General features: G+C 34.7%; 1 protein-coding gene across 1 annotated transcript; it reads right to left on the reverse strand.

The window, feature by feature from the left end:
• Positions 1-276: 276 nt before the first annotated feature.
• LOC128215872 (protein SSUH2 homolog) lies at positions 277-10,491 on the reverse strand. The gene is made up of 11 exons (XM_052922482.1): positions 10,434-10,491; positions 9,853-10,084; positions 8,885-9,014; positions 8,560-8,620; positions 8,050-8,174; positions 7,168-7,230; positions 6,172-6,275; positions 3,364-3,456; positions 2,005-2,107; positions 1,411-1,515; positions 277-467 (listed from the first exon to the last, which is right to left on the reverse strand). The coding sequence occupies exons 1-11, from the start codon at positions 10,489-10,491 to the stop codon at positions 321-323; spliced, it is 1,221 nt and encodes a 406-aa protein (XP_052778442.1). The 3' UTR covers positions 277-320.
• Between the last annotated feature and the right edge of the window lie 10,329 nt (positions 10,492-20,820).

Here is a 20,820-nt window from a genome sequence, read left to right on the forward strand (position 1 = left end):
ATATTCATGAACTTCAGTCATAGAAATATGCCACAAAAGATATAGATACCTGGTACATATTATTCTGACCAATAATATATGATAATCAAAAGTCATTTTACCCGTAAGATATTGATTGCCAAATACTATAAATATCAACCGCCATTGATCATATAAATGGTAAAATAATACAATAAAACAACAACACTGTTATAACTATTTAGCCAATTTAACACTTTAAAATGTCAATTAACGATCCAAGTGTTTACAATAAAACTTCTATTCCATAATATGATTTGCCATAAAGCATATCCTAGATTCTGAATGTTTTCTATGTGGACCTACAGAAGGCTACATCCGCAACAACACTGCTGTGGATACTTCGGGGCGTATACTTTCTTCTCATACCCGTAGACAAAGAAATCAGAGTTAACATTCTTCCATCTGTACAGGGCTTGTGTCACTGGTACGATCTGAACATGATGTCGCTGAAAAATATATGCTTGTATGAAAAATACTGTCTGTAAAATATATGGTTTGTCAAGTATTTGGTTTGTAAAATATATGGTTTGTAAAGTATTTGGTTTGTAAAATATATGGTTTGTCAAGTATTTGGTTTGTAAAATATATGGTTTGTAACATATATGGTTTTTAAAATATATGGTCTGATATATGGCTTGTAAAAAACATAGTGTGTTAAATGTACGGGTTTTAAAACATATGGTGTATTAATTATAATTAAATGGTTTGTAAAATATATGGTCCATTAAATATATGGTTTGTAAAATATAAAGTGTGTTAAATATATAGATGGTTTGGAAAAAATATGGTCCGTTTAATATATGGATTGTACAATATATGGTGTGGTTTTTAAAATATATGGTTTGTAAAATATATGGTCTGTAGAATTTATGGCTTGTAAAATATATGGTTAATGAAATATATGGTTTGTAAAGTATATGGTCTGATACATGTATGGCTCTAAGATATATGGTCTGTTAAATATACATGTATATCGTTTGAAAAAGATATGGTCAATGAAATATATGGGTTATATTTTTCAACTCTTTATCTGTGTAAATGATATATATGTACATACCCAGCAGTGTAAATAATCTTATTTAAACGTGTACCAAAACATGTTATAACTAGAAGAAAATATTCTTAACAGAATACACAGTCATGTATTTTAAGATATAAGCTGCGCAAGTTCATTTTCTCATTGGGTACCTTGCTGGTCCCATGTACTGAAAACAAACATTACACACTACAATAAATTTGAAGTGTTATGCTTCACAATACTTACTAAATATTTGCCATTCCTAACATACATAATTTTCCCCTTTCAATTAAATAATCTGGTATTCATACTTGGACCAAAATACCAACTGAACCCACCGGCCAGCTTTAATTAATTTGGGGAGTGTATACCTGCATGAGTATTTTCTCCATTCCAAAAGCCGTCGCATGCTTGTTGACAAGCTGGTTTGAAGCTGTGTTTACATCAGCATCCGGAAAATGGTTGATAGGCCAAACCTTAAATTGTTATCAGTGAGAGGCATTACGGTAAGTAATAAACTCCTGATTATAAGCTAATTATAAATCCTAATAAAATGACATTGAAACCAAATATTACCGTAAAATAAAATAGATTAATACAACATATTTTAAAGTTACAAAAGTCAAACAAATAAAATTGATTGTTTACGGTTCCATTGCCAATAATAAGGGAGGTAGGTGGGTGTGTATATGTTTGTAGTTGTTTCTTAATATCATTTTTACAGTGAAAACCATCACTATTATGAAAGGGTGATTTTAAGCACCTTTTCAGTGCAAAAAAATACCTAAAATTTATCCCTCAAGAAAAAACTTAACGGTCAGATTTTGTTTGCTGGCAATAAAATTTATTAAGGTAAGGGGCAAAGAAAAATATAGATTGGGACACCGAAATCATTTTATGGTGTTATTCCTTACAATAGAATTTTTCATAAAATCTTATTAAAAAGGAAAAACACTGATAGTTACCCTAAACTGAGTCTCATTAAAAGCCACATGGCCAGTGACCTTCTTAATAAGGTCGTTTGGGAGCTCTGTCCTTTCTACAACATGGTCGTCTATATGATTGCTCCTGAAAGGAAGAGTTGCTAACTGCAATAAAGAATACTTGATACAAATACAATAAGATGTTCAACATGTGATGTTTTAAACAGTTTACCTGAAGTTAAATTTACCCTTGTTGACAGTGGCCTACATAGGTTGTACATGTTATAATTATGAACCATTTCATGCTGAGTTGTGAAAAGAACTTGAGTTTGCAGTGGCCCCTGCAGGTGTACATGTTATAATTATGAACCATTTCATGCTGAGTTGTGAAAAGAACTTGAGTTTGCAGCGGCCCCTGCAGGTACATGTTATAATTATGAACCATTTCATGCTGAGTTGTGAAAAGAACTTGAGTTTGCAGCGGCCCCTGCAGGTAGATGTTATAATTATGAACCATTTCATGCTGAGTTGTGAAAAGAACTTGAGTTTGCAGTGGCCCCTGCAGGTGTACATGTTATAATTATGAACCATTTCATGCTGAGTTGTGAAAAGAACTTGAGTTTGCAGTGGCCCCTGCAGGTGTACATGTTATAATTATGAACCATTTCATGCTGAGTTGTGAAAAGAACTTGAGTTTGCAGTGGCCCCTGCAGGTTTACAAGTTATCATTAAGAACCATTTCATGCTAAGTTGTATAAAACACTGGAGTTTGCAGTGGCCCCTGCAGATGTACAAGTTATCGTTACGAACCATTTCATGCTAAGTTGTATAAAACACTGGAGTTTGCAGTGGCCCCTGCAGATGTACAAGTTATCATTAAGAACCAATTCATGCTAAGTTGTATAAAACACTGGAGTTTGCAGTGGCCCCTGCAGATGTACAAGTTATCATTAAGAACCAATTCATGCTAAGTTGTATAAAACACTTGAGTTTGCAGTGGCCCCTGCAGATGTACAAGTTATCATTAAGAACCAATTCATGCTAAGTTGTATAAAACACTGGAGTTTGCAGTGGCCCCTGCAGATGTACAAGTTATCATTAAGAACCAATTCATGCTAAGTTGTATAAAACACTTGAGTTTGCAGTGGCCCCTGCAGATGTACAAGTTATCATTAAGAACCAATTCATGCTAAGTTGTATAAAACACTTGAGTTTGCAGTGGCCCCTGCAGATGTACAAGTTATCGTTACGAACCAATTCATGCTAAGTTGTATAAAACACTTGAGTTTGCACTGGCCCCTGCAGGTGTACAGGTTATCATTACGAACCATTTCATGCTAAGTTGTATAAAACACTTGAGTTTGCAGTGGCCCCTGCAGGTGTACAATTATCATAACAAACCATTTCACACTGAGTTGTATAAAACACTTCAGTTGACAGTGGCCCGCACAGGCTGTACATGTTATCATTCCACTGGCGCAGCATGTCTGACATCTAGGAATAAATTAAGGTATAACTATATTCAAGACACTTATACTTTTCTAGCTTATAAAATACACTTTCTTTCATTGCATACTTCCTCTTAAAATAATACAAGCGGGCCATGATGGCCCTAAATCGCTCACCTGAGTAAAAGAGTTTAACCTTTGTAATCAATATAGCTTGATTTTTGTTCTCAAAGAATATTGAAAAACATACTGGTCAAACATATTCCCTGGATAATCACTGACAGGACTTGTCACAGTTTCATGTACACTGACAGGACTTGTCAATTGCCTGCACACTGACAGGATTTTGGTCAGTTGCCTGCACACTGACAGGACTTGAAGATTGACTGCACACTGACAGAATTCGATTTTCATACCTGCACACTGACAGGACTTTGTTCAGTTGCCTGCACACTGACAGGACTTGATAATTGACTGCACACTGACAGCACTTGGTACAGATACCTGCACACTGACAGGACTTTTTTCAGTTGCCTGCACACTGACAGGACTAGTTCAATTGCCTGCACACTGACAAAACTATGTTAAATTGCTTGCACACTGAAAGAACTTTATGTATAGATACACAAACAATTGACAGGACTTCGTTCAATTGCCTGCACACTGACAAAACTGTGTTAAATTGCTTGCACACTAAAATAACTTTTAGTATAGATACATAAACAACAAACAGTGCACCATCCAATAAAATCAATAATCTGCCCTAGGCTCTAACCATCAAAGAACAATACACCTTCGTAATCAATTTCTGCTTAATCTATCTAGAACAACATCACCATACTTCACAATTATAATGAAATTTTTCTGTATAAGACTTATTCACTATCCATACAGAAGATAAGATTTGTAGCTTAGAATAATCTACATGAAGTTTACAATAATATACATGAAATTCAATGGAAAAGTCTGATTATTAAATTTATCATTAAGTAAAAATGAAATTTCTTCTAAAGAATAAAGTGTAAGATAATTATTAATCTATGATCCTAAAAAAAGAACAATAATTACCTTAGAAGTGACTATGTTGAAGACTTAATAAAATTTAAAATCTATTCCCTTGTTACTAAAAATAGGAAGTAGTGGAATCTCCAACAAAAAGGGAGACTTGCTGCCCTTGTTTCAAGGGTTAACTTTACATAACTATCAAATTTTAACAAAATGTATTTATATGAACTTGTAACCCACTGGGTGAGGCCAATTTTTCTTCAGGGGCATACTTTGTTTAAACATGGTAGATAACCAATAGACAATGTTACTCACCAAATATTTAAGCACTAGGCCTAATAGTATTTGCCAAAAAAGTTTTGTAATTTTTCCTTTAGGTTGCCATGGCAACCAGAGTTCTGTATGGAATTCATTTCTTTGAACAATTTTGAAAAAGCACCAACCAAGGATCATTCCTATGAAGTTTCATTAAAATCATCCAAGGGGTTTAGGTGAAGATGATGATTATAACCAATTGTTGACATTTTCCTTTAGGTTGCCATGGCAACCAGAGTTCTGCATGAAATTAAATTGTTTGAACAATTTTGAAATAGCACCAACCAAGGATCATTCCTATGAAGTTTCATCAAAATTGTCCCAGCGGTTTAGGAGAAGAAGATGATTATAACCAATTGTTGACATTTTCCTTAAGGTTGCCATGGCAACCAGAGTTCAGCATAGAATTCATTTCTTTGTATAATTTTGAAAAAGCACCAACCAATGATCATTCCTATTAAATTTCATCAAAATTGTCCAAGCGGTTTAGGAGAAGATGATGATTATAACCAATTGTTGACATTTTCCTTTAGGTTGCCATGGCAACCAGAGTTCTGCATGAAATTAAATTGTTTGAACAATTTTGAAAAAGCACCAACCAAGTATCATTCCTATGAAGTTTAATCAAAATTGTCCAGTTTAGGACTGGCGGTTTAGGAGAAGAAGATGATTATAACCAATTGTTGACGCCGGACGACAGACGACAGACGCCGGACATAGACTGATCACAAAAGCTCACCTTGAGCACTTTGTGCTCAGGTGAGCTAAAAATAGGATAACTGTTTTCTCAAAGCAAACATGTACATTTATCCCCTATATTCATTCAAAATACATCATATGTTAAACACTGTTTAAATGATGGAATGAATTTGTTGAAAAACAAGCAAAAGTTTTACAAGACCAGCTGTTCTTATGTTTATAATATTGTGTCTATAAAAAGGCTCAAACCATTTTTATTATTAGCTTTCCGGTGATTTATAGAGATTTAAGAGTGAAATAATATTTTGATATTTTCACTTTTTTTTTTAATTTTAGACAGATCTCACTATCAAATAAAAATCAGCGGGCACAGTGCTGGGACACAATTTGACCAACAATTTGACCAACATCCATCATTCACAAAATGATGTTCTGTTTGCATGCAATTTGGCGAGCTTTTCTGAAAACTCCTTTTAAGGTATAAAATAAAAATTGTTGTTTTTTTCAGTGTAAGATTATAATATGTTTCACCTTTTTATGCCTGTAACCTCGTGAACACCAACAGTAAATATTTCACAAGTTGCCATGCCACTCGTAAATTATAGCATTTGATGCTCACTCAGTAAAAAATATTGCAATGATCTTCCACTGAAACAAACAATTGTCCTGTATATATTTGCGTTATGTTATTTTGTTACAATTTGCTATTTTCCCACTACTCAAGTCTTGTATCAAGTATTACTTGCGTTTTCCGCTTCCATGACACCAGGTGCAGTTGTGTTTCCTTCGGTCCCCCTGTCTCGTTACATACTTGTAGCCCTTTCCATAACATGAGCTGCACTTGACCTGCATAAACAAACCCCTGCCTATAAATTATAAAACATAGAATTTGGTTCACATCCATTTGTTTTAAGTTAAAATATCATTTCAATAACAAAGTGAAAACAAATTCATGGTGAACTCTGAATTTACTCATGGTTTGAAAGTGCAATATGATGCATCTAATCTTACCATAGCATACAGTATGACTAATCTACTTGATAACTATAACCTACAAATAAAGTTTAAAGGTCCTAAGTCAAAACAGTTTAGTTTATAATGCAGAAACAGTTTTCTAATCAACATTGGATGTGACCTTGGCTTTGACCTACTGTCACCCAAGGCAGTAGAAGCCAAATATGACAAAGTTCCATAACCTTGTTGACGGTGACCTTAACCATTGAGTTACTGACCCAAAACACTATATGGGTCATCTACTGGTCAATGATAACCCACCTATGAAGATTCATGGTTATTGTGTCGGCAAAATACCACAGACAAAATACCTTGTTTTTGTGAAGACAGTTATCATAACACTGTTGGTCGTACCTGTGTCCTTGGTCCTACTGACCCCAAAAACAGAGTGGTCAAAGGCAACCTACCATTGAAGTTTCGTGGTCCTGGGTCAAACATTTTATATTAACTAAATATGGAAATTATATATGCAAACAAAATTCTAATAACACTGTTAATCATGAACTTTGACCGGCTAACTCCAAAAACAAATAGTGGTCATCTACAGTCAAAGGCAATATACAAGTGAAATTTCATTGTTCTAGGTTGAATGTTTTTGTAGCAATTATGCAGACTTGAGCTACTGACCAACCAACTGACAGACGGACTGACAGCTGACATTTGAAAACCTACAATATAATACTTTTTTTCAAATGGGGCATGAAAAATAGCCTTTTCCACTTACCCTGCCTCTACCAAGGCATTTGTGACATCTTATCCTTCCAGTGGCTGAACAGTGGTGACAGGGCTGTGGAAATAGCAACATATTGAATGTCTTCCTGAGTGTATAGTATCGGGTCTGATGCACTTTTATGTGCTAACTTTAAAAGGTTTTATTTGGTACAATATGTGGCCTTCATACTTTATCATTTGCTAAAAAAGGGCTGTTTGTCAAACAGTATGCCAATTAGCGCTGCTCAAAACATGTTCAAAACTTAATAAAGGTGTTCTAAAACAACATTTTCATAAGAACTGTTGACCACAACAATAAGGCTTGTGTACAAGTCAAAGGCAACCTACCACTGAAGTTTCTTGGTACTATATCGTATAGTTCAGAGTTGTGCAGACAATGTTTAAAAAGAAATTTGTTTGTGCCTCTCACCATTGACCTCGAAAACAATAGACACCTGTACTGGTCAGTGGCAACCTACTAGTATCAGGGATGTTTTTGAGTTGTTGTCTGGACAAGATATGGTCTAACAACAGACCGACTCACCTACAGACATTTGCAAACCTAGATGCCCCATTTTTCTGCGAAAGAGTCATATTCAAAAGCAATAGATACAAATATGGTTTGTCTCCTTGCATGAGGTTCCTGCATACTACAGTTACCATAACATTTAAGAATGGTTTGCCAACAAGTGGATTGGGTTTACTAAGAAGCAATTACAACAAAAAATATTCTTACAAAGAAAAGCTGAGGGAAAATACTCTCTGACATGAGAAAATACAATCACTGACAAGCCTGGGTGTCTATCAACCTATGAGCAAGTTGTTTCGAGAATCTAACATGTACAATGTAACCATTTCACGTATGAAACAAGAACATCTACAATGTATTTAGTACCTTAACAGATGATGTATGAGGGACCTCAATCTGCTTTACATGATCAGTAAACTCTGCGCCTGGAATAGCATAGATGTCCCACGGCATGGGGGCAGGGCCATTTTCTGGCCCATCTATCATTTGACCTGTTAAAAACATTTATTGTTATTATCTAATAAATTCACAGAAGGCCATTCATGAAATAGAACTTGTGGTACTCACTCGGTGAAATATATTGTGATCTTATTCTTAAATAAACAAGTATCATCATTAAAACATTTGAATTAAGTAATTCTAAAATATATCATTTCAGTATGAAAAATGTTGAAAATTTGTGAAAAAATGGCAAAATGTTGCGCTGGTCCTCTGTAGAAAAACTTAAAGAAACCAACACATTACAAATAATTATTATTTTACATGAAAATATGTTAAAATAATCACAAATGTATGATGCTTATAAGGTTTATTTCATAAATATTCATGAACAAAAAGGAACATAAAAACATAAACATTAATGAAAAAAAAGCCAACCTGTGTATGGAACAAATGTCCATTCTGTTGTTCGTCCCTCAGCAAATGTCTCTAATTTATACTGCAAGATATAAAAAAAGAAAATAACTTCACAAAATAATGAAGCCAGAATTACCTCGGTGTGGGATTTGCTTACACTTTGAGCAGAGTTAAAAGTTAAATGAAAATATTTAGCCGAAACAGATAAGATACAACAGAATCAATTAAGTTAAATTATGTTTTTTTCTCATGTATTTGTTTTAAAAAAGTCATTAAGAAATCCAAAACAAAGATATACAACAAGATCAATCTATGCTAATGCCGAGTTTGAGCACAAATTACTTACATGAAAAGCACTGGTGTGCTCAAGTTCAGTAAATTTGAGTTGCTTAGCCGCTCTGCTGCCATAGCAACAGTGTTCTGCAACATGCTGCAACAACACTTCCCTAGCATCGTTCTCATTGATAATGTCGGCTCTGTAAAAGACATGTGACTACTATTCGTAACAGCATGTAACTTGTATTTCTTTTTCGCAACATTCGATGTAGGTTTACGATACAGTGTAAAAATGTTAGAATTTAAGAACTTTTTAACTTGTTCCACTCATAAATATTATGGGCTGAAAACAATGATCTAAGAACAAGCTACCTATAATATGTGTGAATAAATGCAACAATGTAAAAGGGTAGAAATGTATTTTATCGTGATCATCAAAATAAGGCCAAAATTGGCTGTCAAAAATGTATTCTTTCCTCTAAAACAGCCAATAATTCCCTTTCTTAAAAAAACATAAAACATTTACTTTGCTTTGCAGTGTTGTTATTGTATGCGGTTTAGCTTCAGTTAAATGGTTGTTTCTTCTCTTGCATTGGTTTGGCATGTTTTCTTATGTATTTGAATCCCATTTAAATCTAAAGAATTCCTCTAAAAGGCAAAAATTAAACATGTGTGGGAACCATTGGAGCCATGTTATGCATTGAAAATGTTCCAACATGTCTTTGGTTGTGGTACCAATAAGTAGAAAATTGAGGTAAATAGTGAATGGGGTTTGCTGTTTTCCCTTTTCAGAAGTTTATCTGAGTACAATTCAAAACTGGGGGAATGTCGTGGCACAAGGGATTGAATATGTGTCGTGATAAATGGAAAAGTTCAGCAGTTTAATAGCGTTGGTTCCTTCCACTAAGTGCCCTGATTCCAAAAATGTTGTAAAAATTCAAGGAAGCTGCACTTGTCCACATATTATTCCATTTAATACTTTGCAGTTATGAGATGCATGTGAACATGGTGGGCATTTGTACTTATAATTTGAATTACCCTAATATCTGCTCCCTTGTTGGCTGCTCTCTCATCACCGCTTCATAAGCGGGTGGTGGAGCCATGAATCCCCCAGCTCCAATGTGGTTGTATCCTGGCACAGGGTCCATCTTCTCCAGGGGTGGAGCTGAGGGTGGAGCAGGGGAAGACTCGAAGTCTTCATCAACATCATCATCAGGAACATTGCCTTTCCACTCCAGCTGCACATCACCCTCTGTGGCATCAGGATATTCTAATAAAAAAATAAAATTTCAATGAAACAATCAGAGATTGTACAAAAGTTATTTCCAATGCAAAAAATATTCTGTCTGCTAATGTATTTTATTTGTTTACAACGAGGGATACAAAATTACATACAAATGAAAGCCCACAGGGACCTGTCAAATTTGAACTTCTTTATATCTTTTGGCATTATGGCTTGACCCCAATAAATGTGAACTGAACAAATCTGAGATTTGATTTTATCGTTGAATGGCACAAAGGCTGCTGGCAAAACTATGCCAGTGCCTTATAATAAAGTTAAAAAGACTTGTTCAAGTTTATAGGGGTTGGCATCAAACAAATTATTCTATTGACCTAGCTAGACATTGATGTGAAGAACTGGTTTGCTATGGAGGTACAGGGCATGCTCACCAACATTTTTTCCCAAAGTTTCTTTCACAATATGTCAATCCCAACTAAAGTCATTCAGTAACAAACGGTTATCTACTTTTTAAAACAAAACAGTGACCTTGCCCCTAAGGGCCCCCAAACACATGAAAGGTATCCAGAAATGGTTGTAAAGGCCTGGTCCTGATGTCTCGAAACTTCTTAAGGGTAATGTAGCTTTTTTGCTGAGCAAAATTTCATACCTTACCTGATTTTGATAAATAAAACAGACAGAAAACTTGAATATTCAGTTAAAAAACTTACATAAAGGTTGAAATTTCACAAATGTTTGTCTTACAAAATGATGTAATATATGCTTGTCAAAAGCAATAAAAAAGGAAATTAAAAAGAAAAGAACTTCAGCCTTCATTACAAGATTCATTTTCAACTGTTTTTTCTATCTTTTTTTACAGTGACCATGACTTATATACCAAGTTTGGTTGCAAAATGTCAATCCTAACTAAAGTTATTTAGATTTAAATGGTTATCTGTCTTAAGTAACAGTCAGTCACCTTGACCCTACAGGCCCCAAAGCAATCCCATGAAAGGTCTCCAGAAATTATGTAGATATATAGATAGATAGATTTATTTCAGTAAGGAATGCACATACATGGAGATTTAAAAGTAACAACATGTATAGTAAATAACATAATACGTACATGATATTATCAATAGCCATGACAGACACACTGAAGCAAGGATGAAACAAAAAAGAGAAAACTCCATTGTGATCCTTTGTTTTGGCGGCATGGCATAGGGAGTTATTGCAAATCTAAATAACAATATGGCTGTAATCAAAATTGCACCAGTATATTAAAAGTTAGTCTTTATGCATGAAATTAAATATTGCCATAGTTGTATCACAATCACTTTATATAATAAGTTATGTGTTGAGAGAGGTTTTTTTTCGAATTATCGTTGTGTATATTATTCATATCTTGGATTATCATTGGCTTTGTGTGTGTATTCAAAAGTGGTGTTTAGTGTAGTATGGACAATGTCCAAATGTCCCGCAGATTCTACGACTTGCGTCGGTAGCACCAAGAAGGTGAAACGGTCAAGCCGTTACCAAGACAGCTGGGCAACGAGTTCAAGTGCGTCACCGTCAGCAAAAAGGGAGACGACTACGCCCGATTCACAGCATGTAACACAGACGTTTCCATCGGCAGCTGTGGTAGAAACGACCTGACACGCCACCTCACCAGCAAGACCCACCTTGCGAAGGCCGAAGCAATTTCATCGACGCGAAGCATCCAGAACTTCGGGACGGTTGATGCCATACAGGATGAGTTTGTAGACTACCAGTTGATGGCGCACTGTTCACTCCCCGCCTACAAGAATGGTATGCCAGTCGATCCATACTGGGCAGCTATGTCGAAGGTAGTTACAGAAGGTTCGGTTCCCCACCCTTGTTCCGCTGGCTTTCGCCGCGCTCTCGCTACAGCACTCCAACGCCGATCCTGAGCGCTGCTTCAGCAGTCTGAAGAAAATCCAGAGGGACGACAGAGGCAGCCTAAACAAGCAAGCGATAAACGCCCTACTGTCCTTGAAGTACAACTCCAAAACGCCGTGCTTTAAGACGGAAATTACGTCTGACATGTGTGCTGAGGCCCGTAAAGTGTGTAACTAGTGTTGTTAGTGTATGTTCTTGTAATAAAATAAGACACGTTCGTGATTTTGTATTACTGTATTATTTATTCACATGAATTCATTTACATTGATATGATTTTAAAACAAAATAAAATTAAGACATGCGTGCGGAGGCTTGTAAAGTGTGTAGTTGGTCCTGTTAGTGTATGTTCTTCAAATGAAATACATATTACACATAGAAAATCTATTGTAATATTTATTCATTTTTATTAATTCATGCTGGTATGATTATGAAACGCAATAAAATTGAAATCCTTCAGTTGATGTTCTTGTTCAAACCCACAAATATCAAGCCCTGCAGAAACCGCGGGTCTTTCTCCTGACGTGACAGACACGTCTTTATCAAAATTATATGCATCTCCAAACCGAAAAAAGCTCATCAACTGGAAAATCTTCTTGATAGTCTGGAAATAATTGTGTGTCATAAATTGCAAACGTTTTAAATGTGATGAAAAAATAATTATTTTGTAACGCATGTTCTCAAAAGCGCAGGAAAACAGGTGCCCGTATAGTTGTTTATTTCCTGTTTTGATGAAACCGAAAGTAGACTGCATATCCTCCTGGTTAGCACTTCATTTAAAGCCTGGGAAAATATCTGGTGGTTTTATTTTTTCAAGAAAATGCAGAAAAAAACAAACCATGTCAAGTAAAAAATACGTCTTAGCAGTCAAAATAGGTACATTTTCCCCCCGACGTTAAAAACGACTAAAATAGCCCCAGATATGCTCTAGAATGCACCACAGACATTCACCATTTAAAAAAAAATTCCGGACCCCCCTAGTGTGCTTTGACATTACGACGAGTGTCCCTGAATCGACCCAACAAATTATCACATGTATGAATTATCACATTATAGTATGAATATGACAGTATGTAGTACTTATAAAATGGGAGGTTTATGGTCAAGTTCAATTAGTTCCTTTACTGAAATTCTTCGAATAAATAAATAAAAAAAAAAGATGTAAAGGCCTGGTCCTGATTTTTCGAAACTTCTTAAGCATAATGTAGCCTTTTTTATTTAGCAAAATTTTGTACCTTACCTGATTTTGATGAATAAAGCATAGTTTTTCCTATATACCAAGTTTGTTTGCAAAATGTCGACTCTAACTTAAGTTATTCAATATCAACTGATTTTCTATTTTTAGTGATGAACTTGACCCTTGGGGAACCCCAAACGCACACCAATGAAAGGTCTCAATAAACTCATTGTATACCAAGTTTGGACACAATATGTCAACCTTAATTAACTTAGGTCATTCAAACTACCAATTCAAATTTTATATACTGCAGTACCTGACATAAAATGCTACCAAAAAAGCATAGTAATGGCTCACTGCTGCTGGGAGCAAGCACCTGTGGCTGGGGGTATTGATCTGTCCAATCAATGATCCCAGGTTACCGTCACAGGAGTAATTGGGCTATTGAAAATGGAATTATTTAAGACTTGGATTTACGTATAAAATGTTCAATGAGTATCTGCCAGCTTTTGTTTAGAGTGTGTTTATAAACCTTTAGTCAAAACTGACACCAATCCCATGTAAAATATCGATATATTTTTTATCAATTTAAACAAAGTTTAAAAAATCGTTGCATCCATAGACTTAATTTATGAAAATAAAATATCTAACCCTTATAAGGCCTTAAAAAAAAAATGCATTTGGTTCGGGTTACCCGACCCTACCTAAGGAATAGGCGCCGACCCTACCGTTTTTATAGTCATTTTGAAAAAAAATGAAAACTAAAAAAAAAAAAAAAAAAATATTATTTTTTTTAATTGCTTTTCATTATGTAGTTTAAACCTTAAATGCTTTACAGCAGATAACTTTAACACCATTCTCCAATGATGAAAATGATATTCTTATATTTATTCTAATAAAAAAATAAAAAAAATATAAAAAAAACCCTACCTACCCTACCTATTTTTGAAAAGGATGTAACCCTAACCAAACTATTATTTTTTTTAGGCCTAAGCATGTTCTGTATCAACACAAAGATTATTTGCAATGAGTATTTTAAGACGGTATACCCGATTTGGAAATATCCATCGCAAGTCTGATACAAATATCCAAATACAATGGCAAAAACAAAACTAAGGGAAGTTATCACATGGAATACAAGGTTAATCCCGTACATCTGCCGTACATATTTAGATTAACGGAACAGGTAGACCCAGAGTTTTAGACTGGTAACCTACGTTACTTTTTGGTAAAAATCTAATTTTCGAAGAAAAGAGAATGAGGTTACCAGTCTACAGAGTTTTAAGTTTATTGGCAAATCGGCATGTTGCATTTGGCCATTAAAAAAAGAATGTATCGTCACCTTAGTGCAATAACTTAATAACTGCATAAAGAAATAGAAGCAGATATTACGTTCTTGCCCTAAGGTGACAATATAGACATGGGCAGCCAAGTATGAATATCATACATACACAAATACCTACATTCTTAAAGATATTGTTTTCCTCTTTTATCATCAACTAAATGTTTTGACATGCTATTGAGCGTCCTACTGATGTGAACTTGTCATGATATGGGGACAATATAGTTCTACGCTTAAAATATGCACAAAAGAAACGTATTATTTAATTCATTGGACATGAATTTTAAAAACAGAAAAAGCATATGTTTTTTGTACAGATAAAAATAGTAGCGATACTTAGGCTCTTTTTAACTAAGGAACTTTAAAACGTAGCTTCAACTTGAAAAAAAGGCTAATATTTTTATCATTTACGGTACCTAGTCTTGCAGGATGCACATTAATAATGTCATGCTGATAAATAAATAAAAATAAACAGCTGTACAAAAACCATTGTTGATACATAGACATGACTGGCAGCAGCGTAATTGTGTCCAAATATCATCGTTACCGCAAAGATCATTATCTATTCGCCTGTTGTAATGTTTGATCCTTCAGCAAAATCTCAGTTAAATTCATATATATATTCAGAGCAAAAACGTCCATTTAACAGTAACTAACATTATTGACGCGTTTACACATCATACGAAATAAAAGTACCAATAAACCCATGTTACTCCAGCCTTAAAATAAAATGCTACCGACCTACAGCCTGCAGTTTCGATGTAATCAAATATGTAATATATGCGATTATTCTTTTTAATTATCAATATGACAATCTGCCGCATTTAATTGTTTTCATATTTATTTATTTTAACAAAAAAGGAAATTGCCAAATAAAAAGGATAAACAAAATGTTGCGCTGTCAGCAGGGATCGAACCTGGGTCTATATATATACTACTTCACAGCAGCAGTTGAATGATATGGTTCTATGAAACAAATACAGTCGAATCTCTGTTATCTCGATAATCAGAATTACAGAACGCGATGTAAGAACATAATTCGGTCTCAAATATGTTGGTTTTGGTACTACAGTTGTTGTTTTTTTTTGTATTTCGGATGAATCGAATGTTCGTTATCTCGAAGTATTTTCCGCGGTCCTGACTTCTTCGATTGAGCGGGTTTTCGTTTGTGAACCTAATTTGAATTTTATGAGATATCTTTACATTACATAAGAACATACTTTTGGACAAAGTCTTCCGTTTGTCAAGGTGTCTCGCTATGCGTCAGAAGGTTAATAAAACATGTTCAATGGGCCTAATGCAATCAGTAATCATCAGTCTGTTTGTATTCGCAAATAATTATAAACAAATAAACAGGTCGAACTAGAGTATGTGCCTTTTTTAGTTATGTACAATGTATCACCATTGAGGATTGAGGAAAAAAGTATTCGTCGATTATTAGATTGAAGATAATTTGTGCTAGAAACAGAATAGAGAATGTTCAGCTCATGCATCTTTGACACACGATGGACTGAGCTCGTGCTTGTGGATTCTTGCAAGGGCGGAAAAGCGCCCTTGACCACTTCGTTTGCTTGACCTGGCCATATGTTTTGGCACATGTGAAGGGACATGATATTTAGGATGGTTAACCGAGATGTTGGTACGAATACCCATTTTATAGCACTGTACGTCCTGGTCTTGGTCCGTTCGACGACAAAGTAGCCAGTGGGGAGATTGTAGTGTACCACAACCGCTGGAGCTTGTTTCGTTGCAAGGATTTAAGTCTGGCTCTGGTAAGGAGAACAAATAATACCAATACCGACAGTCCCGGCAGTTGAAACGAGCAAGCTAAGGGCCGTGGCGACGCTGATGCCTAGAACTGGCGCTGGATGGTGTCACATGTGAATAGCCGCTTGTTTTATGGTTGATACCCGGGATATAAGCATGACTATTACGATGATTGTAGTCTGGTGAGAAATTTGCCGAAGAGTTATAGCTCTTGCACCGTGCACAACTTTATTTTTTGCCATATAGTTATTCCAATTTAATTTCTTCATATCTGACTATATGTATGTGGTTAATCGTTTTTTCTTCAAAATACGTACATATTTTATGCAACTTAAAGACTATATATATAAAACATCGTTATGACTTATTCTGGAACATTAATTACCAGTCTCTCGTTTATTGTATGTTTTGCTTTGACCTTGAGCCTTTAAACAGAGTCATAGTAAATAAAAACAGGACAGTAGTTGAAATTGGATCTGATAAAACGTTTAAAGATAAGATGCTTAGTATTGATTGTCCAAAATGTGCTTAGTGTTTGAAGGATATCCAGTTGCTTATCTGCTTTTTGGCACATTTAAGAAATCGGGAAATCTACCTCAACGCATAAAAGTTTAACTTGCTCTTCACAAACAATAGTGTGATTAAGTATATTGATTTTTTTTTCTTTAACAGACTTTTAGCCGACTGAAATTGCTTAAAATAGTCAGTGTTAGCCTGCATTTGATTGAAGTAGTTCTAGGTAGCTCCTAATAGCTCTTTGCGGCTTTTATCAGAAAGCTTTTTACAGAATGAAAAGTGAAAACATAACTGAAGAAATTTCATGCACTATTTTGTAATGATTTATGTTGTTAAACAATTATTTCTACATTAAACTATCATAAAAAATGTAGCAAATGATAAAACAGTGAAAAATGCTGATATGAGAATATCTGTTCTCCTGAATATACAGGCATAATTTAATTGGTATCAACACAATTGTATGCACAGGCCACAGTTATGCTCAGCACAAATTCCAATAGGCTCTTGATTTGATTTTGATTGAATGTATGTTCTTCTTCAAGAGTGGTCTAAACCATATCAGAATTTTTATCACACACATACAGATTATTGTCATCTGCATAGTTATACAAGGCTGCATTATTGATAAAGTAGATGTCATTGATAAAGATGTTGAAGACTAGAGGCCTGAAAGCTGGAAGGAAAGGGTGAACGTGCTATCAAAACGACTATTCAGTTCATCAGTTATGACCCGTTCATATAATTTGGACATTGATGGTAAAAATACTGACTGGTCTATGCAATTGTCATTTTCTATAAAGGGGTCATCTTTCTTGAAAATAGGTGCAACTTGTACTAGCTTAAGATTATTTGGAAATGATCATTAGTTTATGATTTTATTAGCCAAGTTCGGATGGGAACTTTTAAAGTATCGTTGCCAGTTATGGTGATTTTTGGAGGAATCAGATCTAGTTTTTTTTATTTAACACTTCAATATATTTTCCAATATCTTTATCGGTGACCGGGGTGAAATGAAAATCTGGTGACATTTGGCAATTTTATTGTATTTTATCAAGACAACGGTGTTCATCTTTAAGCTGAGTTTCAGATATTCCAATATTTTCGGCGATATCGATGTAAAACCAAGCAACATGTAGTCATAAAGCTGAACCTCTCGTCGCTTTGGTGAACGGTATACATGGGGATTTTACGGAGTACGCGGGAACCCAAGATGATTTGCGATACGCAGTAATCAATACTGCGTTTATTCAGATGATGATACGGTGCCAACGCACACTCGGCTACACGTAAGTTACACTCTCTGACGATATTAATTTAACACATTGAATATATCTGGTAATGAAACATCGCGTTTGTCACCGATGGCACAAACACTATTATAATTATATCATGGAGATTAGCCACGGCATAGGGTTACATTCTGAGAAATGTGCCGCCTGTGGCGTGTTCTGTTCAGTTGATTGTGGTTAATATGCTCACGCACCTATTTAGGTCCGTCGTGTAATTAGCGTTTAGATCAAATTAATTGCACCGTGAGGTGAGAAAAGGAGTCAATTTCTTTCTCTAAACACGTTAATTGTATCACATCACATAAACTCATTAATTAAATTCTATAGCATATTGTTTGTATTAAAATGACACGTTTATTATTCTAATAACTTGTTCTGAGAAATGTGCCACCTGTCACCTAACCTACTGGCGAGTAATGTTAGAACAAAGAATAAAGGTGCACAATTTGCCACACGTGTCTCATATAATAAGGATTTTAATCAACGCCCCGTTGTAGGAGAGTCAATTTCTTTGTTTAAACACGTTAATTTGAGAAGGCAAAATTAGGCGCATTCCTGTTTCCAATACAATCTTATATGACGAGATTTTCTCTGAGGGCAATACGTGCATAATAATGCAAATACCTACGTTTTTTTTAAAGGTGGGGTAAATTAGCCCCCAGAGTGTAGTACATTTCATACTTGTAAACTTAACAACGCATTCGGTTTGTGTAATGATTCACATGCAATATATCAAAGGGTCATTACTTTGTTTCTGACATCCTCATGAAGAAGCATTTTGCGAAGTTATGCTTCGTATAGCATGCACTGCGATTGACCCAGTAGTTTCAGGGCTAGTCTACGGGTGCGTTGCTTATGCGGTTGTATAAAGAACGATCCAAATCAAATCCTGTGTAACGGTAAAAGCAGTATGTCCCGTGTCCAGAGTGTTGCTGCCACTTCGTTTCAAGTTGTTGCACTCAAAATCTGCGTGTTAAAAACACGGGGGTGTGGCTGAAATGTTACCGCTCTCTATGATGTTCAGCTCATTTATAGGCTTGAGGTTTTAGCTCAAGACTTTTGTAATAGACCACAAAAATTCAAATGAGTCCATCTGGAATTGAACATCATACTCAAAAGTACCAGAGTTCAATGAAAATCAGTCTTTGAAACATGGAATTATGTTTGATTTACAAAATAAGTTCATGGAAGAGTATGCAGAACGCACATATAAAACATGGATATGAAAAGGAAAACTCCTATAAACATGAAAAATCCTTGGTTCTGGTTTTGAACTCATTGGAACTATATTGCATAAAAATCTATAAATAAGATACTACAGGGGAGGGAACAATACTTAATTTAGTGCGGTTTTCTCCATTCTGCATGCACGGCTCTAGCAGTAAATATAGCTAAATGGACGAAATACACCAATAGCATTGTATGTAAGATAAGAACATATCTCTTATACCATTATCCATAATACCTACCTCAGATTTTTCAAACCTATATTGGCGTTCATACTCAAACTTTTTGGTAAGCTGGAACATTTTATTCTGCATTACTGTGTATGTGTGTGTAAGTTAAAATATCTACCCCTGCGAATGTAAGTTATATGTTTATAAACATTCTAAGAATTCTTATTTCCATATAGAATATATACGGATAATTGGTTTAAATATGTACATTTGTAAATAATTTGTTTTACTCTCTTTTAAAGGCTATGATCTGAATTAAAAGAGTATTTTCTATACTAAAATTGTGCTCACATTCTCTTGAAATTTAAGTTGAAAGTCATAATAGAATAACACACTAGTATAAGTTAAGTTGAATCTGAATACCACCATTTGCTATGATACCCGTTTTGTGATGCTGCTCATAGAATACACCGAATCAGTATTACCGGTAGTTTGAGACAAAATAACACACAGAGTTGAGTTCACAAAACAAAACGTCCCCTCCCTTCTTGGGCGAAGTTTGGCTAAAATGATGTTGATCAGTTTCCATTTTGGTCTAGATTCATGACCCCTAGATAAGGTTTTAAAAAGAATAAAATAAATTGTTGTTTATGATAACTTCATTATCAATATGATAACCGATCATTTACAGTATAGTGCCACAGCTGTGTACATAGCTTCATGAAATGAATTTAATTTATTGCTCATATTTGTGCATTACATAAATATCACAACTGTTTTTACATGGTCCTGCAAAAAGCTACCGTAAGAACTAGTAACAGCTACTAATCACTATACACACTACTCGTAAAAACAATGTGAGCTTTTTAGTAGAATTATATTTTATTAACTCTTCAACATTTCTCTCAACTTATGAAGCAATATGAAATTAAACAAGAATATTTTAACTCATAGCTAAATAATGTGATCTAAATTTGTTTAAATGCTGCCTCATAAAGTCTTTAATATTTTTGTACTATCTGAGGTTAAATTCTGATTTTAAACACTACATTACACAGTGAATTTCAAGATTAGGGTAACAATCTACATTGTATTTTAATTAATCTTTTTCACTTGATTTTCTTCATACATGTATTTATTTATAATCTATTCATGATTTTAATTAACTTTTAATAATGCTTAGTAGTTCAAAGTTAGTTAGTAGTTCTAGGTAGCTCCTAATAGCTCTTTGCGGCTTTTATCAGAAAGCTTTTTACAGAATGAAAAGTGAAAACATAACTGAAGAAATTTCATGCACTATTTTGTAATGATTTATGTTGTTAAACAATTATTTCTACATTAAACTATCATAAAAAATGTAGCAAATGATAAAACAGTGA

Source organism: Mya arenaria, chromosome 14 (assembly GCF_026914265.1).
Source record: "Mya arenaria isolate MELC-2E11 chromosome 14, ASM2691426v1".
NCBI classification, from domain to species: domain Eukaryota; kingdom Metazoa; phylum Mollusca; class Bivalvia; order Myida; family Myidae; genus Mya; species Mya arenaria.